The 26,486-nt window shown below is 40.8% G+C and overlaps 1 protein-coding gene across 1 annotated transcript in view; it reads left to right on the top strand.

Annotated features, from left to right (window-relative positions):
* The first annotated feature begins 2,218 nt into the window (after positions 1 to 2,218).
* Positions 2,219 to 26,486, top strand: part of LOC148055203 (ras-related protein Rab-3C-like) — a 166,292-nt gene continuing 142,024 nt past the window's right edge. The window contains exons 1-2 of the mRNA XM_087762383.1: positions 2,219 to 2,343; positions 8,168 to 8,395. Coding sequence (XP_087618509.1) covers positions 2,320 to 2,343; positions 8,168 to 8,395 — 252 coding nt within the window. The 5' untranslated portion in view covers positions 2,219 to 2,319. The remainder of the gene's footprint in view (positions 2,344 to 8,167; positions 8,396 to 26,486) is intronic.

Below are 26,486 nucleotides of genomic sequence, written 5' to 3'. Positions count from 1 at the left end.
ACTCTGTAAAACAATACTTTCATAGAGCAAGAATCTCTCTGTTTTTCCCTATTTGCAATTGATAACAAATATAATGTGCCCTGTTTTCAGAGTAAAATGGGTTGTTACTCATGATTTTTGGTATGTATTCACCTAAAATCAATAGCAAGAATAAATCACATGCATAAAAAAAAAATCAACTCTTAACATGCTCATGCATGCATGCACACCCACAGATGGTTTAAAATGTAAGTATTGAGCAAATTCATGATGTCTGTATGCCCACAGTGGCAGAAAGAGTAACATTCAATGTTTCATGCAGGAAAGAAAAATCAGCTGCAAAAATGCATGATGGCATGTGTCATGTCTTTGAAAAAAACCTCACTTAATTCCTATTTTGATGTTATAGTGAGGTAGCTTTAAATAGCTGTAAATGAAATTAAAAACCTGCAGAGCTAGAATGAAATTACTTCTGACAAACACTTTAATCTATATTCATGTCTCCTTTATACAATTTGTCTATGTCATAGCTCCTATAGGTGATTTACTTTACGCAACACATGCCACATATGAAGTGTGTAGTCCACAGGACAGACTGCTGTTTTCACGCTGACTTGGCCACTGCACCTGCCTTCTCCTTGCCCTTCCCTCTCTGCCCAGACAACGCTCAGCTCTCAAACTTCGGGCAAACATCCCCAGAGTGAGTTACCCATGCTGCTCACGCCCATGGTTCGTCTTCACCCATTCAGTAGAGAACACGCCAAATCTTAAATCTGAATACGAAACTGATTATACATTTTCCTACCAACTAGGGTATATTTGGTCCCAAGATAAGTATAGATTCTGCATTAGAGGATGGGGTTATGGAAAAAGTGCCAAGAAATGTGTTTATAACATCTTCTTGGACAATAAAAAACAGTGTTGGGGACACATGCATAGGTGTGCTGCTTTTTTGGTGTTTTACTGGCATTACTTTATGATGACCTCGATACCGCTCTCAAAAATGAGTGCCACCACCCAGAAGCAATGCTGCCATTTCTGCGCAGGGCTGCTGCCATCGTACAGCAGCATGGTCCGGCACCTGCCTGCTGCCGTTTGTCAAAGGCCAGAGAAAATCAAAGTGAGGAAAGAGAAAGCAGGAATAGACAGTAGGATATGATAGAGGAGAAGTCATGGAGCGTTTAGGGACTGTTATTATACAACAATAACGACATTATCAGTGGTTGCCACGCTGAAGGGTGCTCGGCCTTGCTCAGCCCTTTGGCCGGCTGTGAGGAAGGAGGAGAGAGGTGGGAGAGGGACCGAGGCATGGCGGATGCTGCGGGAACCCCGCAAGTGCAGGGCTGCAGCCACCGCAAACCCTCCCCTCGGGTGCCCCCCGGGCCGGCCTCCTCGCCAGCTCCCGCTGGACTGCTGGCGCTCCGCGGCGGGCCCAGCTGGCAGCGAGGACCGGGCTGGCGCGAGGCCCGCAGCGGGGCGGGGCGGGTGGTGCGGGCCCCCTGCCGGCGGGGCGGAGCGGCGCCGTGCCCCGAAGCGGGACCAGGTCGGCTGCGGGTGCAGGGATAATGGGACGTGAAATGGCAGCGCAACACAGACGCTTCCCGGCCGACCCCGCAGGAGGCGCGGTGCAGTGGCACGGCACAGGAGGAGAGGGGTGTCTGCCCCACTCCGCGGCTCTTGCGTCGCCGAGCGACTCCCCGCAGCCGCGTGGGAGCTACTGCCTGCCCTGCCCTGCCCTGCCCTGCCCGGGGCCCGCCGCCACCCTCGCTCCCCCAGCCCGACGCTGCTCCTCCGCGGCTGCCGGCGCTCGGGCTGGGCTGGGCCGGTGAGGCCGCAGAGGGAAGCGCATCCGCTGAACCGGCGGCGCCCGGCTCCGCTAGCTCCGTCTCTGCTTTCCGCCTCAGCGCGGGCAAACCGCGCCGCACCCCCCCGCCACGGCGCCCCGTGCCGCCCGGCCTTTCCCCAGTCCCGCCGTCTCTCCGCAGCCCCAAGAGGAGTTTGCAAAGCGCCGCGCTCTCCCCACCGCCGGGCTAACTACACCGCCTCCGCCCGCGCCGGCCTTCGCGGCGGCAGCGGCGGCGGGCCGCCGGACGCAGAGCATCCCGGGAGTTGTAGTCTTTCTTCCTTGCCCTGGCGGCGGCGGAAGCGGGGCAGCGGGGACTACAGCTCCCGAGGGTGCGCGGGAGGAAGGGGCAGTGCCGGGGGAGGAGTGGGGACAGCTCCGGTGCTGATCGCGACGCTGGTTTGTCAGCAGAGCCCGGGTGGGCGGTGGGCAGCGGCGGTGGCAGTTGGCGTGCGCGAGCGAGCGGCAGCGGAGCGAGCGGCGGGCCGCGCCCGGCGATGAGGCACGAAGCGCCCATGCAGGTCGGTCCCTGGTCCGGAGCCGAGCGAGCGGCGAGGGGGCCGGCAGGCGCAGCGCGGCCGAGAGCTGGGCGCCCCGGCGCCCGCGGGACGGGGCAGGAGCCCCTCCGCCCTGCGGCGGCATGGCGGGGCCGCCGGGACGGGCTCTCCCGCTGGTGGCCGGGGAGTGTGAGGGGGGAGGGGGTGAGGACGCCCCTTGCGTGAGGGGGCCTGGGGGGTGCGTAAGGCGGCTCCGCGGTGTGTGTGAGTGGGCTTGGGGGGGAGGGCGGGTCGCGTCCCTGTGAGAGGGGTCCCCGGCGGGCGGTCTCGGCGGGCGGGGGGCGACCGCAGCCCGTCGCGGGGCGGGGGTGCGGTGGGGCCGCCCCGTCCCCCGCGCAGCGCGGCTCCCCGGGCCGAGGGGCAGCCCGAGCGGGAGGCTGGGCGGCACGGCCCTGCGGTGGCCGCCACCCCACCGCGGTGCCCGCCACCCCACCGCGATGGCCGCGGGTGGGTTTCAGGTCTCATACGGGCAAACCGAACAGTCTTTTACAGATACTGCCCTTTGAGCGTTGATCGCAGCTCCCCTGGGAGTGAAAGGATGTAAGTTGTTAGGTGATGAGATGTAACGAGGTCCTACCTAGATGCGCAGGAAGTTGGCACGATATCTCCACCTGTTTATTCAAGGAGCAGTTATCCATCTACACCAGGGAAAGATGGCTCATTGCTGGAATCAAGGGTAGCAAAGAGGTGGCCCCCTTTCAGCAGTTTTTATATATGGAAAAATATAATGCCCCTTAGCACTGGAGAAACAGATGATATACAGATACAAGTTGCATTATGCACAGTTTTTAGCAGTTTCTAGGTAGTTGTTTCAAAACAGTTTATGCTGGTGTACTGTACTTCAGTTATTTATTAAGACCTATTTTATAATCTCATGCAGGAGCTCTGGGGGCCCCAGACTATACACTTGAACACATGACTGTTTTTTAATAGAAGAACAGTCATGTTACCAGTGGATTGGTAACAATCAATCCCGCTTATTTTATACAATGCAAAGAGCACTTTTGCAGTCTGCTGTGATTTAAGTTATGAACTGCAGTTCTGTTAGCTAATATTTTTCATGCTTGAAGGGAAGATCTGCATGTTCAATATGCATGTTCAAAAGCAATAATTAATTGTTCGAAGCAATAATTAAAAAGAAAACCAAGAAGTTAAAATATTTTAGCAGGATGAGAAAAAGGGCCTGTGCAGTGGCACTGTTGTTCTATATTTATGAATTCTTTGTTTCAATCTCAAGCTCATGCCATTTCTCTGTCGACAAGAAGGGCCAAAAATTACCAGAAAGGCAGCCCAAACAGTCCTTCCAGAGAGGGAGTTACCTAGTGTAAAAGTTTGCTATTGTCATCTGCTGGATATAATTTGATCTGGGTCAGAGTTTGTGACTACTTTTCATTTTTCTAGCCACGTTTTCAAAGAACAGATATAAATCTTAGTAGTGCTTATGGCCATGGAGAGGGCTTTGGTTTAGAAGTCAAAAGCAATGAACTCTTTTTTTTTTTTCTGTGAAACATACAAGTGTGTATGGTTTCTGCATGTTCTTTTGAGAATTGGTCTGAATTAGTTGAAATGTCTGTGTATCTCTCAGTAGTTTCCCCTAAGGCTTTGGTGGTACTTTGAAAAGTGAAGATTCAATAGGAAATTCTCAGTGATTCAACACACTGATTAACTCGCTTCAAGTTTTGCTCTTTATCTGATTGTAGCATGCAAATTTTCCACATTCCTGCACTTTGCCAAAATGAAAAAGAATTTAGTGTGGATAACCTGTTCTTTGTGTTTACCAGAGCATATGGGCATTAATGGTGGCAGTTTGTAGGAACTGCCAGATCTCTACAGACCCTCTCTTTCATTTGCCAGGGCATCAGATCATTTCAAAGGTGACTGAGGCCATAGAGGTGAGGGAAAAGTAGGAAATGGGAAATAATCTGTAAATACACTATGAACATTTCTGATGCTTTGCCAAGGAAATAAATGAGAACATTTTCTTCTTAGCTTTCCATATCCTGTTGTCACTGGCAATGGTTATGCCCAGACAAAATAGGTTTATAACAGACACATCCAAACACAATGGAGAAGGGCAAAAGCAAGCAAAAAGGCTGCTTCCAGATATTTAAGAGGTTATTCTAAAATTATAATGAAAAAAGCCAAATCAAAGCTATTAGACACAGGAGTTAGCATGGCAATTCATCTCCTATCACTCAGCAAAATTATTAGATATATCAGTCTTGGTTCAAATTAGAAGCACTGGAGTGGAAGAGCCTGCCAAGCCACTGAGTCCACAGAGCAAGTTATATACACCTTTTTGTAAATTGATCAAGCTGCATTTGGCGTCAGTAGTCATAAGTGTATACTGGAGCAGACATTGGACAGTAAGAAGTGAGTATATACTAGTCCTGAGTGTCTTTGAGTTGGAGATTAGAAAGTATCTAACCAGCAAAGGAGTGAGCTTCCATAGTACACTTCCAAAAAGGGGTAGTGACAGAAAGAGGACTACTGATGCCATGCTAAGTGTGTTTTGCTGAAAGTGATGCATGTTTAATATATCCATTTAATCATTTGAGAAGAGAACTGTCAAAATAAAGGTAAGGTTTTTGCTTTCTTGGAAATAGAACATCATAACATTAGCACGGTTGGCATGTTTATTTGGTTCCCATCCATGTATGTAATATTTAATTAACAGGCCTGAACATGGCATTCCTGGTGATTATTTCCAGCATCGTTTCCAAAGGAGGAACATAACATCAGCGCTAGCTTCTTCACATTTCTTTGTCAAATTCCTCCGTAGTAGAGACAAGTCCTGTTAGGAGTGAACGGACATATTAATACACCGGGAAGTGGGCTACAGTGCATCCCATACTTACTCGAAGTCAGCAGCTTGCATTTAAGAAAGAGAAGCACTGTAGGTGTATTCACAAAGCCCAAGAGGACCAAGCATCTAGGTTTCCCTTACAGTCAACAGAAAAATAGAGACTCCTCAAGAGTATCATTTAGAGTGGGAGCCTGATGTAGGTGATGTGAATTGTAATCTGAAGAATCTGTCTCTGTGCTTAGTACAGAATGAGTGAGTTTGGGAAATAATGGCAAAGTGTTAGCACCAGTATTGAGTTTGATTTTTCTTCAGACTAATGCAGGCATTAGTACTTTTCTAAAACTCATTTGGGTTTTGGACACGAGAAAGGATGACTATCAATAGTCTAGGGATACTGGTTCTCTAGGCTAAAGTTAGTCTCTCCAAACAGTTTGAATTATTATCAATACCTCACTAATCATCTCATGATTCCCCAGGTGGGAGGTGGAGAAATTAGTCCTTTCCCATGCCTTTCCTATGCCTTCTGCATCCTGTAATAGGCAGACATACTCCTACTCCTGAAATAAAAGCTGGCTGCAATTCTGTGTTCAACTTGCCCATAATTCTGCCTATGGTACTGCAAGTAATGAATCTATAAGTTCAAGACACAGTGAAGGTGTTGGTTTTTAATTTTTTATTAGTTTTTAAGAACTTTTAAGGAAACTATTGCATGGGTAATGCACATAAACACATTAATTTAGAGGAGCACTGAAATTTCTTTGTGGGGAAAGTCTATGTTTAAAACAATCCACAGGAAACAGGTTCTTACTCAGGAAGGCTACATAACATACATACAAGATTTAGCAAGACTATTATTAGAATCCAGGACTCCTGATTCCTCTGCTCACTGAATCATACTGTTTCTGAAGTGTTAGGCATTAAAGTACATAGGGATGAATTGTAAGGCACATAGGACTGAGGTCAGCAAATGAAATAAAAGCTAAAACTCTTTTTTGTAAACCTTAAGTGAGTTGAAGAAGCTACATGGAAGGCTTCCTAGGAGATAAAATCAAGAAAGAAAATTATTTTTCTTCTTTCTAGAAGTGATAACTACTGGTTTCAGCTGCTGCATTACAGAGATTAGCCAGAAGGGCAGCAGAACAGGCTGCTGGGGAAAGCGCACAGGCTACACACTGGCATCCCCAGCCACTGCACGGTCTTTTGTCTGCTGGACTTGTTGCAAATTGTACACAACAACAGCGTTCTCTTCTTTACTGCTTTATAGCCAGTTGTCATTAGACTGGTATAAATAGCATTTGATTTTCTTTTTCTCATGTTCCAAACAAAATATCCCCAAATAGTTTTACAGTAAGGGAGAGTAGTGAAGGTGGACAGGATTTGTTTCTGTCTTTTGCTGTAGAAATCAGAAAGATGAAAGATTAGTGATGTATATGCTTGGTAATTTTTAGGGTTTTGTTCTAAAGCTTCTTTGTTGCATGTCTGTGAAAGAAGTGAATAAATATTAAGGCCAATGCAAAAACTCAGGATGCAAACATGTAGGTACCCAAGACTACATTTAATCAAGAACTTTAGTCACTGCTAAATAAAAGGGTAATTCTGAAATCAAACACTCCCTACTGCATTATTTATGAAATATAAATCTTACACAGAATTTTCTCTCAAAGGCTTGCTACTTCCGTTGTCTCCTTCAGGACTTTTTGTCTCCACTTCTATACGCCTCTTCAGTAGTCCAAAGAAGCTGGCATACTGTTATTTGTACTATGAGACAGCAGAATTAGCTCAGAAAATTTATGCAGCAATTGAAATTCTGCTGAGAAGGTGGGTTAGTGTACAGCCCTCACCCTTCTGCAAAGTCCTGTTTCCAGCTGTCCTCTCTGACTGCCCAAATGCACTCTGAGATGTCTAACTTAGAAAGCTTTGACGTGGGCTGCTTTTCCATAGACCTTTATGTTAGGATATACTGTCTGTCTTTCTGTCTGAAATCAGTGTGCAAATGTATTGCCAAACTCCAACAATTTAAAATTCTGACAGGCTCCCAAAATACTTATTTTTCTTAAAAAGCATATGAGGTGAAACACTACCTAGTTCTAAGTTCTTTGTTTTTGCCATCTGCTTTGTGAGCTTCCCAGGTAGAATTTTGGTCAGGTTTTCAAGTTAATCTCTGCAACCCTCCTGAAAGCTACAAGTGTACTTTTTATAAACGGAACCCATGATCTTTGTACTCTAGAGCAAAATAAGCTTGCTATTTAGCAGTATTCAATAATCTGTGCTTATTCAGGTGTTTTATATGGATTAGAAGCTGTATTTTAAGGACCCAAATTTGAAAACATTTGCAACTTTCGCTTATGATGATGTTGCATTAACATTGCAAATTCCAAAACTATAGAAGAGATGAGAACTGGAAAAAATCAAGACCTTATTTCAGAGGTATATAACCCAACTCACTATTTAATGGTGTGATAACTGAAAGCTGGTAATGGCAAAATGCTTTGAATAAGGTTATAGGCATTACCAAAGACTGCATCATATTTGTAGTAAAATAAATGTTTCAAGAATTCTATCAGATGTAAAACAGATTAAGCTTTTGCTTGGAAATATACCTTCTATATCATAACCCAGCATTCATCTCTTATTTCCTTCTTGTACATGTGAAGTATCTTTGTCTATATTTCCACCATCTATTTCATTCATCACATTTTCTGAAAGTAGATCTTTTTTAATGGTATACTCAAGAACTGTCCTGGATTTTTAGATTTTTTTTTTTTTTGGTACCAGTCACCAGTGATGTTTACCTTTGATACATCCTCTTTTGCAACCGGAACTATTACCATGGATACAATAATCGTAACAAAGACTTAAGCCTCTGTGAACTTCTTGAGTTCATTCATATCTGTTATCAAAAATTCCAATAAAATCTAAATGTTTCCAGTTTTATATGATACAAGAGACAATAAACTATTTCTTTTTTTTTTTAAATTACAGATGGCATCTGCTCAAGATTCCAGATATGGCCAGAAAGATACATCTGACCAGAACTTTGATTACATGTTCAAACTGCTCATTATTGGCAACAGCAGTGTTGGGAAAACCTCCTTTTTGTTCCGATACGCTGATGATTCCTTTACGTCTGCATTTGTAAGCACAGTTGGGATCGATTTCAAAGTAAAAACGGTTTTCAAAAATGAAAAAAGAATTAAGCTACAGATTTGGGTAAGCCAAAAATAATAATTCTATGAATTAAGCAAGCTGTAGCAGTTTGAAAGTTAGCATTTAAGCTACTGTAGGTTTGCATTGAATGTCATAACCTTTATATATATATATATACACACACATATGGCATAGTAATGAAAAAGCAATTAATTCTTTCCTGCATCATTTTTCTATCTTGAATAATAGAGTGTAGACAGTATTTTTAAGGTATTAAAGTACATCAGAGTATATATTCTGAATTAAATTCCATTAAGAAATAACACAGGTTGACAAATATTGATATCTGTGCAGCAAGGTATAAACAACTGTGCAATTATAGTCTATTGAAAGTGATACATGTTATTAAAGAGTATTTTGAAATACTAGTTAGGATCTGGTTTCCTCCCACAAAAAATATAAATTCATGTAGGAACTATGATAGTGGATGCATAACAGAAGGTATAATTTTTTGCTCTGTCAGTTATCTTTGTCATTCTGATCACCTGAAAAATCTTCCTTCTTCTGCTGAGGAAGCAAACGTGCGGAAAGAGAAAGTGTAGCAACAGCTGTATTGCCCAAGTGTACAAAAACCCTCATCCCTTGCCTACACCTTAGAGATGGTAGAAAGATGCCAAATATAGGAAAGTGTGATGCCAGGGAATAGGTGTTCTTTTCTGCAAATTTTCCTCAGAAATAAAGGATAGCCAAAACTTATTTATGCAGGAGCTGCTGATGCTCACATCTCCTAATCCTTGGGTGATAGGGTGATACTCACTTAAAGGAGGGGAGGATAGCAGAATGTTTAACAGTGTGGGATCTGGAATTAAAGCTTCAGGTCTTTGCCATCTTCCTTGGGTGTTTGAAGATTTTGAGCAATGTTTCCTTTGTGAGATATTTGTAACAGCCTTATTAACAAAAATTTTCTTTTTTTTTTTGGTGCATCAATACAAGTCATTTAAAAATGTATTTAATGATGGACAGCCATTAAAACATGGGAAACCGTGGATCAAATACAACCAGGTCATCTAACATGTTTTGAACAGCAGATAAAGTGAATATGTTTTTAATATGGCACAAAGGTGAATTTCCCAGAGTTTTCTAGGCTATATCTCATTCATGTCTTTTTAGGTAGGCTGCAGCCCTTGATATCTCAAATCATTTGTTGTTCTGTGCCCTCTAGGAACTGGAACACAGACTTTGCCTCTCAACTTCTCTACATTTTTAAGCTTAGATTCTTACTGTTATCATGAGTATAGCAATGCTACATACTATGTAACTATGTGTCATGTGTGTGCTTTCACTGCAATAACATGCTAGTTTCATTGTAGTACTTTAATGTTGGAGATCACATGGTAATTCACATTGACATTACCTTATTTTTTTTATAACGGAGCAATAAAATTGTTTTCACATTATAGTTTTCCCATTAAAATTTTAATGCCAGTTCTTAAAAAACCTTGTCATTGCCAAATGAACTCAAATTGCAACAGCTCACTATTGCTGTTTGCACTTTTTAGATGGAGTATTCTGCATTGGAGCATTGTGTTGCAGTTATGCTTCCTAGAGTAAATCTGTTGACTGTTGCACCCCTAGGACCTTAAATAAAATCAGTTAAGTATCTCAGAAAGCTATTCTAGTGCACAAAATCTGAAATAGAGCACTATTACCCCATCTTGTAAGCTATATCAACAGCTGTATTGTTCATAATATGCAGTATCTGTATATGTAACACCTGTCTATATTATACTTTATTACTTTTCTTTGATTATTCAAATGTCTTTCTAAAATGAATAGCACTCCTGCAATATCCATTTCTATTTCAAACTACATTTATGAAAGACCATTTATATTGTATAAAATATAAAACTGAACGAATCAGAGGGAGTGTGAGTTGATGTTAATTCTGAGTAGAAACATGCATGAGCTTATAACACTTCCTTCAAAATCACTGGCAAAGTATTTGGTGACATCATGTGATAAATGATATTCAGCATATATGAAATAAAACATTCTGAAAAATCTCACAGGTTTGAATAGTCAGAAGAAACTGGAAATGAAGTGCAACTTTAAAATGTGTTCTGAATTATGAGATCAGTACTAAATTACTTTTCCATGTACTGCAGTGAAGAAATACATGGAATGCCGCTGTTCTGCTGTCTTTGCCTGGCAGTAAGATGCATAAATGTGTAAATAGTAATGCTGTTAAAGTCACTAAAATTCCCTAGCTAGAGACACGGTTGATCCAACATGTTTCCAGTTACAATTTTGTACATGTTTTTTTGGGGGTAGACATTTAAACTTCTTGTTTAATAGCCATTTCAGCATGATACTTTGTGCTCAACTTGAAGCATGTTGGAGCTTGAAGCACTGATTTCCTCAGAATAAGATTCTTATATGCTTACCAGTGAAGTGTGTCAGTTTGTTTGAAAGTCAGCATGGGCACCCGAGGAAGCAGAGTCATTATTTCTTAATAAAATTCACTGTATGATTATTACAGATGAACTAGCAAGGGTTAACAGGTTGAAGTAGGTGCTGTCTTATATACTGGGATGCCCTGCAGGTCTTTTGTTTGTTTGAGGTTTTTTTCTTGCTTTGAGGCAATGGTGCCTTATTCTTGGATTCAAAGAACCTGAATTGAATTGTCCTCTTTTATTGTTCAAGTCAGGGAGGATGTGGCTCTCTCTAGTACTTATCATTATTGCTTTTTCATATGGTCAGAAAGAGCCTGCTGGGAGCACTGTAAGGTCTGCTTTTTTTTTTCTTCTGAGCCAAACACCTTCTTTCCACAGTATTTCTTACTGGAATTGAGAGAGGCTCAGAGTTCAGGTGCTATATTCATTAGTGATAGCACATTACCTTGTCATAGGGCCACCAGCTGGTCCTGAAATTTTGTTTATAAATGTGACAACCCTGGTACGGACATTACAAAGACAGCATATTAACAGTTTTTTTACCTTTTAAAGGAGAAAAATCCATAAAAAAGGCATTTTACCCAAAAAGGTATTGATTTCTCAACAAAGACTATAAGAAATTTTGGAAAGGAATTTTGTCTGTATGCAGGACATAGGTGCATAGGATAAAAGTCCATGAGAGGGCTTTAGGATGCTTTACAGTGTCAAATAATAAACAGCAATACATTTTTCCTCTATTTGGTTTGAGCTAGTAATATTAAAGAGATGGGACTGGAAGGCTATAAGATTATTTTGGTTTTAAACTTCTAGATTTCAAATTATGTCAAATAAAAAAATACATGGCTTGTCAATACCAATGCTGACAAAAATATACTCTAAGGAAAATGATTAAAACCTCAAAGAGGTGCAAATCAGAAAAGAAAATTAAGTTTAACTTTATAAATCTATCACTGTATTCACTGTATAAAGCACTACATTCAGTATAGCCTGCAGCTGTGATGCCATAAAGGTTTGCATTACTTTTGTAAACACTGTCGATTATTTAATAGAAATAACAGAATGCAAGAGCTTATAGAGAAAATATGGGCAAACTTGGACAGTAGAATTTGTTAGTTAACATTTGTCAAATCATTAGAATAGGAAAAAAAATGGGAGGGGGGAAAGTGCAGATATTGATTTCTAGAAAATAGAAGATTTACAAAGACAGGTCAACATATTTGTTTAACTGACAGTGTATCCAGGCCACATCTTTAACTCCTGTTTAAAATGTACTTGATCAGAACTCTCAGTGATTTCTAATTTATTTCAGTACAAATTTTGTTTGAGGAATCAAGCATCAAGTTTTCCCTCTCTGTTCTGTTTATTACATAAAAATGTTCTAACTATAAATGTTCTATACAGCAATATTTGCATAGTTTCTATCTGATTACAGCACTTTGATGCAAATATCAAATAAGAACACTGCACTGCCTTTTGCTGCTTAGATGGCTTTTCCCTGGAACTAGCCATAGACTTCATGGACTAGATACAATGATCACACACAAATAAAAGATATCCTCCTAGAGAAGACGGTGTGAGAGCTGCTTGTGTCAGCATATCCTTCCTAGAACTGTGTGTGACAGTTTCATTTGATACCCAAAATGTTGCTGTCTTCACATCAACTGTTTTCTATAAATTGTCATAGGGCTTAGGGACCAAGTGAGGACTAGGTTTTATAAGCTGAATGAGGAAATCCAATTTCATCATTCAATAATTAAAAATATAGTAGTAGTTGTTTAAAAAATATCAATAAATGTTAGGCACCTGATTTTTTGCTCTACAAGCTCCCTAACAGTGCTCTAGCAGTAAAAAGGGGTTCAGTTAAAATGAAAATAATTTTGTGTGTGTGTGTCAGAGGGGTCTGTGGGAGTACCAGTATGAATGAAAATTGCCTTGATATTGGAGTCTTTAAGGGGAATCCTACAGTAACTTGCAAGTGTGGAGGCAGTGCAATATTCCAGAAATATCCTGTAACAGTGACTATAGCATGAATGCAAGAATCACTAAATACACTGGTTCAGAAGAAAGGTAGTGAAAGCTGAAGCAACAAAATGGGAGTTAAGAGTAGCATGTGGAGATAGAGGATAGTGAATGTAGCAAATATTTCATCACAGGAATTTCAGGGTCTGGTTTTGCTACATCTGACTCATCTGAGTATTTTTAATTGGTATGATAGCCCCATCAGAGTTTATTTCAGGATTCCTTTCTCAGGTGCTGGTGACAGTGTGTAGCTGCTGCTTAGAATACACAGCCTTTTTAGATGAGAATAGTAAATCTAATATTGAAAATTAAATTTCCTCATCTCAGCATGAAAATCAAATGTGTATCCAGTAATATACCAGGCAGCAAGTGATTTGAAGACAGCAATATAGAAGGCTCAAAACTGCAGGGATTTGGGATTTCTCTGGATCCATCTGTACTAGTAAATTAAACATACCAAGATTGTCCTTTGGCACTGAGTCCAGGTGGCATGGAATAGCTTTTTTTCCATACGTTTAAACTGTTTTAGTCTCTGAAAGAGGATGGCTACATCTAGACTTTGTATTGGTAGCGGTCTCTGGCCTGTGCTAACTCCTGAACCTTGCCCAGGAGCTGTTTGGCAGAGTGCTAGCAAGCCTGGGTCAAAACTGTGCCAGAAAATATGCTGACAGTTTCACGGTGTAGACAAATTCCATAGCCTAGAAATGCTCCCTGGCACAATTTAATTTGCTGTTATAAGTATAGCCTGAAAGGGCAGCAGCTCCAGCCAGCCTCGGGTTAGGCTGGCCTGTCTGTGGTGATAAGCAATGCAATGTGTTCACAAATGCTGTTCTGTCAGAAGGCTCCAAAGGAACCATTCCCGGGCAAAGATGGTTAATGAGGTATGTGGTTGTGATGGCCAGAACACAAACTCTTTCTGGACCTCCCCTATTAGCTGAAACAAGGTGAAATGTTGGGCAGCTTTTGTCATGGTTTAAGCTGCCCTCCGACAGGTGAATGTTATACAAGCTGTGGTCAGATATTGTTAGCCTAAAAAATTCCCCTCCCTCTCTTTTGTTTATTTCTCTCCTTTCTACACAATACACCTGGGGTTTTCAACAACAGATGCTAAAGATCTGCACAGCCAAGGGAAAGCCCATTATAGTACAGACAGAACTATCGTGTTCAGATCTCAGTCAGGGAACCGCCAGTTCTTCTTCATCCTTATATATCTTGGGAACCTTAATTTCCTTAATTCAGGGATTCTTAGTGCTTTCTTTACTTTGCCTTGTTTATTCTGTATTCTGTTTCTTGTACCTGTTCTTTTGTTTATATTAAAGTTGCACCCATGGATCCAAGTCAGCTCAGGTTTCCATTGTTTTAGGTAAATAGCCAAGAAAAAAATGGTCGATTAGTTCACTTTTAGCCAGTCAAGTGGGAATGACCAGGTGGGAAGGGAAGATGGCTAATGTAGATATTTGTTGGGAAAAGAAAACTGGTTACCTAAAGAGCAGACAAGACAGCTTGCCTTTTCTCTGAACTTTAGTAGATGCTAGTAGTTTATATAATCTATATAATGTATACATAATGTAAATAGTTTCTATAGTTTAAAGTTTAAAGGCATCAGAGCAGAAGCAAATATAAGTAGAGACTGAAAAGATAATGTGTGCTGTTATTTGAAGTTTGACAGCAATTGCTCATACAATGAGGCATGATGTGAGAGAAAGCACCAAAGAGTCTGAGTGAGAATGGGACCAAGAGTTTATGAGAGAGGGCACCATAAATGATGTAAAAATTCAGAAACAGTTACAGATACTAAATGTGATGCTTTGTATTATTTCCTTGCAAATCACACTGCAAAAGTGGTAAAAGATGTGACACTGCAGTCCTTTACTTGAAAAGACAAAACTGAACTCTATAAAACTTTGTGCAAGAAATGCTACCTTGGGACCTATTCTGGGTGTAAAATATAGATGCATCCCTTATAAACAATACATTTCTTGTAAAACTACTTGATGTATTTCTTGTATAGAGCCAGGGCCCAGTCTTCAGTGCCAAAGAAGATCTTGGCAATGTAAAAGGCATACTCAGTTCAGATGGACTTCAGTGCAAAGAGCAAATGCTGTTCGCTTTGTGAGACTGGCCACATTGGCTAGTGATGGCACTTTTTAAAAAATGATATGCATTTATTTAAAAAGTACCACTGGCTATTCTAATATCTGTGTGACATTGCAATCTTATTGCTATAAAAAGCACGTCTTGAGGGTTTCAAACATTTGCTCTAAACCCATCTCAAAAAAAAGGATGGTCCTATCACTTTAGCACCCTGGCTTTCACTGCTGAAACTGCTATTTTTCTGTGATTTTAAAATTTCTTTAATTTTTTTGTTATCACAACAGCAGTTTCTACTGATGGATTGAAAGACATTCTTATCTTTACATCTGAGAAAGCTGACAAGATGTGTAAAGCATCAAGGCATATAAAGCCCCTTGGTTGCTTAAATGCTGCAAGAAGACATAATGTTATTATTACTGCTTAGCTATAAACAATGTGGTTATTTTCATGTTTCTTTTCAGTTCCTTCCCCTCCTGCTGCTTCTACTTCTAGTCTGTGAATCTGTCTACTTAGGTAAATGCATACTGGGACTTCTGATTGTCTTTCCGTTGGACCATCTGGTTTTCTGTTTTCCAATTAAAGTTGTGCTGCTAAGGAATTATATGGTTCTGGGAATGGTAACCATATACAGAGCCCTGCAGCCCCAGGAATGTGATTTAAATCCAGGTCAGAACTGATCAACTGCTGTTTCTTTCTGATGGATGTTTCGTTAATCTATGTGAAATGAGTTCAGCAGTCTTAGACTGGTTTCTAATTAACATGTCCACTTTGCTTCTCCTAAAATTATCTGGAATTCTGATGTTGCGAACACTTCTGCACATTCTTAACATGCATTATCGTACTGATTCTTTTAGATTTAAAACTGGTTTTTAGCCATATGCTTAATGTTATCTATGTCAAAATTCCTGAGCCACAAGTGTTAGGAGAATACTTGGGGAAGTATTATGTGTACTTGCTCTATACTCCTTGTTGAAGAATTTTCACCAGAAAGTGGGTATCTCTAGGTTTGCTTTATTAACAACTCAGAGCTGGGCCATCACCTCAGTGAGTGGCAACTAAGTGTTACAATTGTCACCTTATATATGTTTCTATAACAGTTACATGATTATCAAAGTCCACCTAAGGTTTCCACTATGTTCTCAATTCTTCATTCTTCTGGTCAGCAGGAAGTTCTTGATTTTCCATCGGTAAACCAGTTCTTTGCGTTCCGTTTCAGTTCTTGTTTATTGACCACGTAGACCACTTCAACCACTGATCTGATGCAAGATCATAAAAGTCATTTATTTCCCTTCTATGTCTAGTTTCACAATGTTCTATTTAAAACCGTCTTTAAACTCTAAGAATCTGATCTCTTAACTTATAAATGCTTACCTTACCCTTATTCTTATCTAATGTCTACATCAGTTAAAATGTCTTAATCAGCTGTTCAATTATTCATCTTTTCTTACTACATCTATCTTTATCTACTGATTAACTCGGCTGGTGATTAATCCAGTCATGGGATAGGGCTATACAGGGACAAAATGAGCAGTATAGCATGGACTTAGATTAATATAAAACACCTGTAGTTATACAAGTCATGTAATTTATCTTTTCTAAATTACCCTGTACAATAACTATTCTTAAATGCACAATAATATTCAAAGCCTCAATTAACTATTTGCTAACACTCCTTCTTAGGCAACTGCTTTTGGCCACTGTCAGGATACTGGGCTAGAGAGCCCTGTGGCCTGATCCCATGTGATTGCTCTTACACTCATATGCACCAAAGTGGTTGCAAACTCTTGGCCTCATATTTTGGAGAGGTAAATGTCAATCCTGCAACTGCAACTAGCATTAAATTCCACTATTTTTCCCAATATTCCAATGGTTTTGGGAAAGCCTTCTGTAATATTAGGTCAAAGACTTTACTCTTTTACAAAGTTCTGTGCTTTGAGTGATGTCTCCCTGTCCTTAACTCACGAGCCTTTCATTGTATTTTTCTTCCCCTGTCCAACTGAGGAAGGGGAGTAGATAGAGCGGCTTGGTGGGCACCTGGCGTTTAGCCAGGGTCAACCCACCACACTGTGATAGGGGACTGAAGCAAGAACAATAACCTTGGGCTAACGTTGAAAAACAAATAAGCTATTTTAATTGTTCAGGCTCAATAAAATCCGGAGAAATCTGTCAGTATACTTTAAACTGTGAGATGTAAGTTATCATTTTAAGAAGCAAGAATAAGTCTATTTCTAAAAGGAAATTAATGTTGACAGCATTCCTTAAAGTGAAATCAACTGTGCTGCCAGGTCCTGTGAACCATTTTAATGGCACATTTAAGACATCTGTACAGCTGCAGTGAATCTACAAAGAAAAAACAAGACCATGCAGGCTCTTCACTGCATTTTAATAAGATTCATGTTGTAGATTAGAGCAGTGTTGCACTGTTGCTGTGCAGTTGTTGCTTTGAAATTGGAGGACTAGAGCTTTGGATGGGAGCCATAATGTAAATACCATGAAAAGGGGAGTGTAGAAACAGTATTTAAAGCTCACTTTTGCCTTCTACTGCTCAGTGCAAGCTGTTTCCTTGTGCTGTGTTAGAACAGCTTGAGGTCATTATGAAATTATGCTGGGTTGAGAGGGGCACAAGTGACTGAAGGAGCATGGGGGTCACACAAAAGCAACTCATTTTTATTTAACACTACCCAATTTGCATTATATTCTGGATGTAAGCTTAAGTGCATATCTTTAGAAGCCAGAGCCATACGGGGCTAATGGATAATGTTTGTTGTAGCTAACACATTATGGACAATGCACCCAGCTTTTACACATGAAATGATAGCATCAAGCAAAACAGCATCCCTGGAGGATTTAGCTCTGTATTTACATTGTTATGATGTCTTGCATTGGTCAGCTAGGAAAAATCAGTTAGGATATTGGTTGCATTTTTTTCTAGTAGAGAAGCTGCTTTTTCTACTTTTATTTCTTTTCAGTGTAGTTGAAGGCTAATCTCCTTCAATATTTTCTGAATAAATATATTGTTGTTCTGTAATCATCTAGGTATTTTCTGGTTTAACCCAGATTGTTTTATTACTCACTGCACATAAACAAATTCTTTCCACAGTTTTAAACAAATTCTTTCCACAGTTTTTAACTGTTATGACTTTATTTATTCATTAATTGCAGTTTGAGAAATACAGAGAATTCTGCCTCAATGAATTCAGTCAGCAACTCAGATGGAAGTTATCAATGGTGTAATTTAGCCAACTTGTTTACTCTAAAATTAGGATGGTACCTGGGTATAAAGAGTTCTTACTTTCCTGCCCATCAGGTTATTATTTATGTGTATTTATAAAAAAGAAAAAGGAATTTAGGTCTGTCGCAGGAAATCAGTTGTTCTGTTCTGACAGCAAGAATGATATTTGGTAGACATTTTTGCCCCATATAGATTGGATACTATTGACTTTGGTTTATTTTATTTGGAAATAAAGCCAACTCTGCAGAAAGGAATGTGAAGTAACCTCTCATAGGGGTTTCTGGTTTTCCTTTCTAGATGGTTTAGTCTGTCACACTGGCTAGCAAGGCCTATATTTGTTCAGCTTAATGAATCATTCTAGGATGAGTTGAGCTAAAAAAAGCCTGGAAATGTAATATTTTATAATTCTATATTCACCTATAATTAGGACTCTCATTTTCTGCACACTCCTGAAATCTTCTGGGACTGCATATTTCTGACCTCTTCTCCAAAAGATATTCAAATTCTAGTCATCATAGGAGACTTTTTAACAGCAATAAGTGCAATTTACTTACTATAATTTCTTTGGAGAAATCTGTTTGTGTCTTCCCTGTACAATGACTAGTGCCACAGAGTTGTGATATAAGATCAGGGTTCCTAGATTTTAGTGGATATGATCACACATGAGATGGCTTCACCTGCGCTGTGAACTAGAAGTGCCAGAGAATGAAGTGTGGAAGCATCCCAGTTGGCTGAATGTAAATGTAAGATTCTTTAACTGTGTGAACAAAAGGAGTCGAGGAAATTTCCTGGAGAAGGTGGAGTTTAGTAATGAAAAGAAGGGTGAGTAAGGAACTGATGACAAGCTGTCTTGAAAGGAGAGGACATCAGACTTAGAATGCATTATGGAAAGGTTTTAGGACTCAAATAGTTAGTAATCTTAATACACAGTAGGTATATGCTAATAAAACTTGTTAATGATGGGAAGTTGGGAAGTGTTACCAGTATGGAAGAGGATCACTATATCATACAGAAAAAAATAATGACTTTCAAGTGTGGTTTAATATAAATGGAATTTAATTTAACAGTACCAAATTGTGCACTTTGGGAACAACGATAAGAAATTATTTTATAAACTGGAAGTTATTCAGTTAGCAACCACTGAAGAAAGGCACAATCTGGGTATATGAGGAAGAGAACAGATTCCTACCAACTATCCAGTGAAAAACAGTTAATATGGCTCTTGCCTGTGCCTGGTGAAATATTTCCAGAGGAACTAGGACTATACCATTATCTACTGCACTGGAGATACTTCATATGGAAAAAGGAACTCAAACTGAAAACAGGTGCAGAAAAACCCTATGGTAGTGAATAGAGGAACTAAAGGAGATAGAAGGAAGCTAAAAGTGTGGCTTTTTTACTCTAGAAAACAAAGGCAAGAGTAGTGCTTTGTTTTTTGACAAAGTAATTTTTTTTCAATAAATATACTTAATTTTGTCCAAACCCCACAATTCTCCACTGAGAAACAGTTTGGATGGGAAAATGTGTAGGCAGGACTGTTATTTACATGACATCAATGTGCTGTAAGATGAAACCTGTAACAAATGAACAGGATATGCACTGATGGGCTGTATAAAAGACAAAGGCATTCATAAATTGCCTTAGAAAATGCGTGGAGTTGGGCTGACAAATGGCACATGCACTGTTCTGAATGCTCCCAATTGCTTCCTCCCCAATCATACAGCAGAAATTAATGCTTGTATGATATTTTGAATATGGCAGTGGTCTTACGGTATCTCAAGGACTCAGGTATTTGTCTTGCTTCATGTCTGTGAGCCACCATCCTTCTTCCTGTTCTTATTTAGGCTAAATTCCTTTTGGAAAGTCCATCCGTGCAGGTGCTAAGAATGTTTTATTCACAGCACTCTGCTTCAGGCAGTTTAACGAAACGAGAGGGACAGAATAGTGTCATTAGCTGGCTGCATCCCATAAGATAGAGCTGGTGGCAGGTAGGAAGATTCATAACAGAAGTGTGACTCAAGGGCGATCAACAGGAAATCAATTTGGTCATTGGATATAATGAGTCTCGCAGACAAAGAAACTCACTAGACAACAGGTGAGTGTGAACGTGTCTGTTTGCCATGTTGCAGGGAGTATAGAGTCTATCAAGGCAGAAAGGCATTAAAAAGATCATATAATGGCAAGGGGCGTTATAGTTGCTTTGGCTGGGAAATGGAAAGGCTGAGAAAACCAGTACTGTGCTAATTAGAGGGGAAGAGAGAAAAAACTGATGTGATTGAAGCATATATGAGGAGTCCTGTGAAAATTAATGTCAGACTTGAAGCAAGAGAGTAATACAGCCTGAAGGATAAAAAGATCTTACAGAAAAGTCAGTCCAGGAGAAATGCTTCTACGATTAAGATAATAAATGCCATTATGACCGCACAGGAACAGAAGTCTTAAAAGCTAAATGGAAGAAACAATGATAGAAGATGACATTTGTATGTAACACCCTTAATTGGACATCAGCTCTGGGGATTAAACCCATATATATTTAGAGCTAAAATCATGAGCACTTCTTGCTTTATTTGAAAGGCTAAGACTGCCTACAGAATGTAGTAAACCAGCTGTTGTAAACCAGCCATTATAAGAGCTGGTCTATATGAGAGGAATGAGCCTGTGATTTTAAAGGGATAGAAAGAAGAAAACCTGGAATCTCTTCATACATTCTGTCAGTCCCATACATGTAGATAAGCAATAGAAGTCCTTGCTAAAGGACATTGCACATGCTAAAAGTTTACATGAATAAAAAGAAGTCTGGGCAAATTCATGGAAGAGAGATTCATTGAGAGTACTTATAGACATAGAAACTGCATCCAGCTCAGGAAATCATGGAGCTGCATGTGGTTGGAGGTTAGGGGGATGTTAAAAAGAACTAGCATATTTGTCCACTTTGCTGTTACAATTTTCCCTAAGCATTTACTCATCAACCTTGTCACAGAGGATAATGACTAGATATACTTTTGGTCTGACCCAGCAAGACTGGTCTTATATATATGTTTATTTACCTGTAAAACAGATGATATGGTTTAACCCCAGCTGGCAACTAAGCACCACACAGCTGCTCGCCCACTCCCCCCTGGTGGGATGGGGAGAGAACTGTAAGATTAAAAGTGAGAAAACTTGTGGGTTGAGATAAAGACAGTTTAATAAATAAAGCAAAAGCCATGCATGCAAGCAAAGCAAAACAAGGAATTCATTCACTCCTTCCCATTAGCAGGCAGGTGTTCAGCCATCCCCAGGAAAGCAGGGCTCCATCACATGTAACAGTTACTTGGGAAGACAAATGCCATCACTCCAAATGTCCTCCCCTTCCTTCTTCCCCCAGCTTATATACTGAGCATGACCTCATATGGTATGGAATAGCCCTTTGGCCAGCCTGGGTCAGCTGTCCTGGCTGTGCCCCCTCCCAACTTCTTGTGCACCTGGCAGAGCATGGGAAGCTGAAAAATCCTTGACTAGTATAAACACTACTTAGCAATAACTAAAACATCAGTGTGTTATCAACATTATTCTCATCCTAAACCCAAAACACAGCACTATACCAGCTACTAAGAAGAAAATTAACTCTATCCCAGCTGAAACCAGGACAACAGATCAGTTCTTTGCCTTCTTCCAGGAAAAGCTTCCCTGCTTTTTATGGATCTATATTTCCCAGCTAGAAAAGTGGAAGAAAATTCAGTCAGTCATTTTAATACTCAGGCCTCTGTCATGTACAAATGAACCTTAATACTTTGAAAATAACAGGATCTGGGGAAATAGGAATTTTACCTGCCCATCCCTTGCAACAAGGTTTTCTGAGAGCTATCGTAGTAGTACACAAGTAATCCCAGAAGAGGTTGGAGGTGAGGCATGGCAGGACTGCAGTCTTCTTGTTTCATCATGGTGATGGATGCAGGGCCAGGAACTGGGTAGATTCCAGGAAATCTTATGGTAATATTTGTGCTTTAATTCTCATTTTTAAAGGATTGCTAAGAAGCTAAAGTTGGCATAATTATCTTGTAGTTCCTGATAGATTACATACTAGCTTTCTTTTGCTAAATTATAAAATGTCTTTACTTCTTTTTAAACCTCATATATCACAATCTATTCCTTTATAAATTCCTTTAGAAATCCTAGGCCCCAATGCAGTGGTTCTTAACCATTCATATTCAAGTCCATGGTGTCCTGTAGGACAGCCAGACGTGGTCTGTTAAATGACCGCAGATTTAAAAAAAATACATTCTCACACATATAAGCAAAGAAACAAAATGAGGGAAAAATAGTAGTTTACATTATTAGCCCAACCTGTATTTGGATAGAAATAAAAACTCTTGTGGGGCATCTCTGAAAAATACGTTGAGTAACCTCGACTTAGAAAGCCCTGTTTTCCCTCTGCAAACGTAGGAGTGATACTATCTCCTACCTGACTTGCAGTAACCATTCTTTCTTGAGCTCTTAGTTTCTTTTTTCTTCTTCCTTTGTATAAACTATGGAGTTCACTCTGGCCACAGCACAGCCTTTGGGACTTACTTAATTCTTTGATATTTTCCATTTTATGTTGCCAGCTAGGAAGTGAAATAGAATTGTATGACTTTCCTTCTCTTTGCGTATAAAAGAATAAGTAAATATAGACACCTTCTTTATAAGAATGGGAGAAGGTTTTCAAGGAAGACTGGCTTAGGTTTGGATAAGGAGATGATTGTTGTATTTTGAACATGTTCTGGAAAGATGCTAGAGTCTGTCTCTGTTGACAATGATGGACACGTTCATCTAATACATCTTTTGTCTCAGTGCAATCACTGTGCAAAGCAGAGTTTCCAGCACACAGTGTGCTACCACACAAAGGGTCTCAAACACAAAGAAATTACACAGGAGCACAGCATGGCAGCCCTTGCATAGCAGAAACAGGCAATGTTTTTCTAAGCCTTTTTAAGTTTGGGAGCTTTTTTCTTTTCCCTTTTGTTTTTTTTACCTGATTTACTTCCATGTAGTACAGTGAGAACATAAAGAGTACCCAGTAGGTTTGCCTAATTTACAGCCCAACTCCAGATAAATTCTGCTGGGTGCAAAGGTAAATTTGTTTTTTCCCTTATGTACAGAAGTTCTTAGGAAATAGGAACATTCTGTAGGGCAGGAGAATTCACTTCCTACAGTGGTTTCTTTCTGATTATGCAGAAGGGAGCCTGTGTTAATGATTTGCCCAAATATAACTTTCAACAGACCAAAATGAGTGTCTGTCTTTTGTGAGAACTTGAGTTTTCAAGAGTGGCACTCATCTTTTACTATGGCTGTTTCTTTTGGAAGCATATAGTTAAATCCACAGGTATAGTCCAGTGACACAAGGATATCTTGTTTAGTGTGTTTATAAACATGTCCTATGTAGAATAAATTTTAAATGCTGGAAGTTTCTTTTATCTTAGCAATTTCAAACAGTGGGTAGGGCCACCCACATAAAATGTCCATTAGTATATCTTCCATTGATTTGTCTCATTAAATATAACTCCAAAACTAAGTAATATAGGATTTTTTTTTCTGCCTTGTGGATTCTGTCAGTGGTGTATGAACAAGGGTTTTAAATGTCGTTGACTGTTTCGTAGTTTTTTATCACATATAGCTTGTAATAACAGAACAAATCCTCCTCTATGGCAAACCACTTCCAAGTCTGAAAGAATTGATGCTGAATTACTGTGATCCATCCTCTTGGTAACCCAAATTATATCTCCAGGGCTGCCAGACTTTTAGCGTTTTGGAGATTAATAGGCTCCGTTTTCTGTTTCTGGAAAGGATTTTGGAGTCTGGCTTTGAATAAGCTAGGGAGGAAAGAAATAAGTTTAACAACTGTTCATGTCCTTGAAGGTCTTAATTTAACTGATTGACAGTCCTTCATCCAGAATTGAATTACCTGTGAATCCAACTTAGCAATTACCCTATCATTTGCATCTCTTGTACACAAATATAGCCAAACTCCCTAAAATGAAGTAAGGATTTAGGAAAGATTTTAGATTCATTACATCAAGGAAACAGGTGAGTTTGACAATATTATATTAAGTTCAAGATCTAACAGTTTTATCCAGTGCTGTGACTGTTGTAACTGAGTGTCCTGGTTTCAGCTGGGATAGAGTTAATTTTCTTCTTAGTAGCTGCTATAGTGCTGTGTTTTGGGTTTAGGATGAGAATAATGTTGATAACACACTGATGTTTTAGTTGTTGCTAAGTAGTGTTCATACTAGTCAAGGACTTTTCAGCTTCCCATGCTCTGCCGGGTGCACAAGAAGCTGGGAGGGGGCACAGCCAGGACAGCTGACCCAGACTGGCCAAAGGGCTATTCTATGCCATATGAGGTCATGCTCAGTATATAAGCCGGGGGAAGAAGGAAGGCGGGGACGTTCGGAGTGATGGTACCCAACGTGGGGCTCGAAGGGTTCAAGAAAATGACAGTTTTGATTGGAATGCGCTAGATTGAATTTATAGATGTTATTGCTGTTTAGCTATTAATCGGCAGGCTTCTGTGCTTGCCACGGGGCTTGCTTGCCTTATTGTATATTAGAGTCTAGCACTCGTTAGTGACTGCTTTTTGCTTTTGCTGCTTGCTGTACTGCTCATCATCTTACTCTGCTGTGCCTGGGAACATTTTGATAACAGCAATGGCCACGCGCCTGGGCTGGCAGATGGCCAGGGCATCTCTGCTGTTTCTGTACTGCTGTACTGGACAGGCTGGAACTCCAGTGTGAACTCGAGTCGAAGGGACTGTGACCTGTGGATGAGTCCATGCGGGAGCAGGACACCCCGAAGCATCTGTGGACGTGGATAATCCCATGCCAGAGCAGCCCATGGAAGTTAAGGGTGGAGCAGATATCCACCTGCAGCCCATGGAGGACCCCATGCTGGAGCAGGTGGATGCCCGAAGGAGGCCGTGACCCCGTGGGAAGCCTGCACTGGAGCAGGCTCCTGGCAGGACCTGTGGACCCATGGAAAGAGGAGCCCATGCTGGAGCAGTTTTGCTGGCAGGACTTGTGACCCTGTGGGGGACCCACACTGGAGCAGTCTGTTCCTGAAGGACTGCACCCCGTGGAAGGGACCCACGCTGGAGCAGTTCGTGAAGAACTGCAGCCTGTGGGAAGGACTCACATTAGAGAAGTTCATAAAGGACTGTCTCCCGTAGGAGGGACCCCATGCCAAAGCAGGGGCAAGGGGAGGACTCCATTGCAGTGTTAAACCCTATAACCTGGCCCAAAGGGGCCAGGGGTGGAGATTGTAATGGATAAACCTTTAAATTGTTGTAACCCATGATCTGAGTTGCATGTTATAGGAATTACCATAGCAGGAACCACCTGAACCAATGGAGGACAAAAGAAGCAGTGCAAGTGCAGCAGTGACCTGACCTGAGCTGGCTTTAGTGCCCAATAACTACACGCGACACACCACCTCTCCTGTCCTGAGCGACCACCATCAGAGATGGAGCCCAAAGTCATGGACTAAATGAACTCAATGGACATTTGTGGACATTTATGGACATTTTACAGACATTTCACAGGAGTGGTCCATAGACTAAGGGAATGATATGTATGCATTATATCAAAGGATGCGAAGGGGGGTGGTGGGTAATGAGGATGTATTGGATAGTGTGGGGCCTGAGCATGATGTAAATGGTATGGAATAAGGGGTGGATACTGTCCTGCTTTCAGCTGGGATAGAGTAAATTTTCTTCTTAGTAGCTGCTACAGTGCTGTGTTTTGGGTTTAGGATGAGAATAATGTTGATAACACACTGATGTTTTAGTTGTTGCTAAGTAGTGCTTACACCAGTCAAGGACTTTTTAGCTTCCCATGCTCTGCCCGGTGCACAAGAAGCTGGGAGGGGGCACAGCCAGGACAGCTGACCCAGACTGGCCAAAGGGCTATTCCATGCCATATGACGTCATGCTCAGTATATAAGCTGGGGGAGGAAGGAGGAAGAAGGAAGGGGGGAACGTTCGGAGTGATGGCATTTGTCTTCCCTAGTAACTGTTACGCGTGATGGAGCCCTGCTTTCCTGGAGATGGCAGAACACCTGCCTGCCGATGGGAAGGAGTGAATGAATTCCTTGTTTTGCTTTGCTTGCGTGCGCAGCTTTTGCTTTACCTGTTTAACTGTTCTATTTCATTTTACTTCAATTATTTAACTGTTCTTATCTCAACCCACAAGTTTTCTCCCTTTTACCCTTCCGATTCTCTCCCCCATCCCACCGGTGGGGGAGTGAGCGAGCGGCTGTGTGGTGCTTAGTTGCTAGCTAGGGTTAAACCACGACACATAGCTTTTCATAATTTTTGCGAAAATCTGTATGCTGTAAATTAATG

Source organism: Nipponia nippon, unplaced genomic scaffold (assembly GCF_047370975.1).
Source record: "Nipponia nippon isolate SJK-2023a ecotype South Korea unplaced genomic scaffold, ASM4737097v1 scaffold_26, whole genome shotgun sequence".
In the NCBI taxonomy this organism is placed as follows: Eukaryota; Metazoa; Chordata; class Aves; order Pelecaniformes; family Threskiornithidae; genus Nipponia; species Nipponia nippon.
Note: the sequence above shows the minus strand (reverse complement) of the source record. Positions and strands in the feature narration are given on the sequence as shown.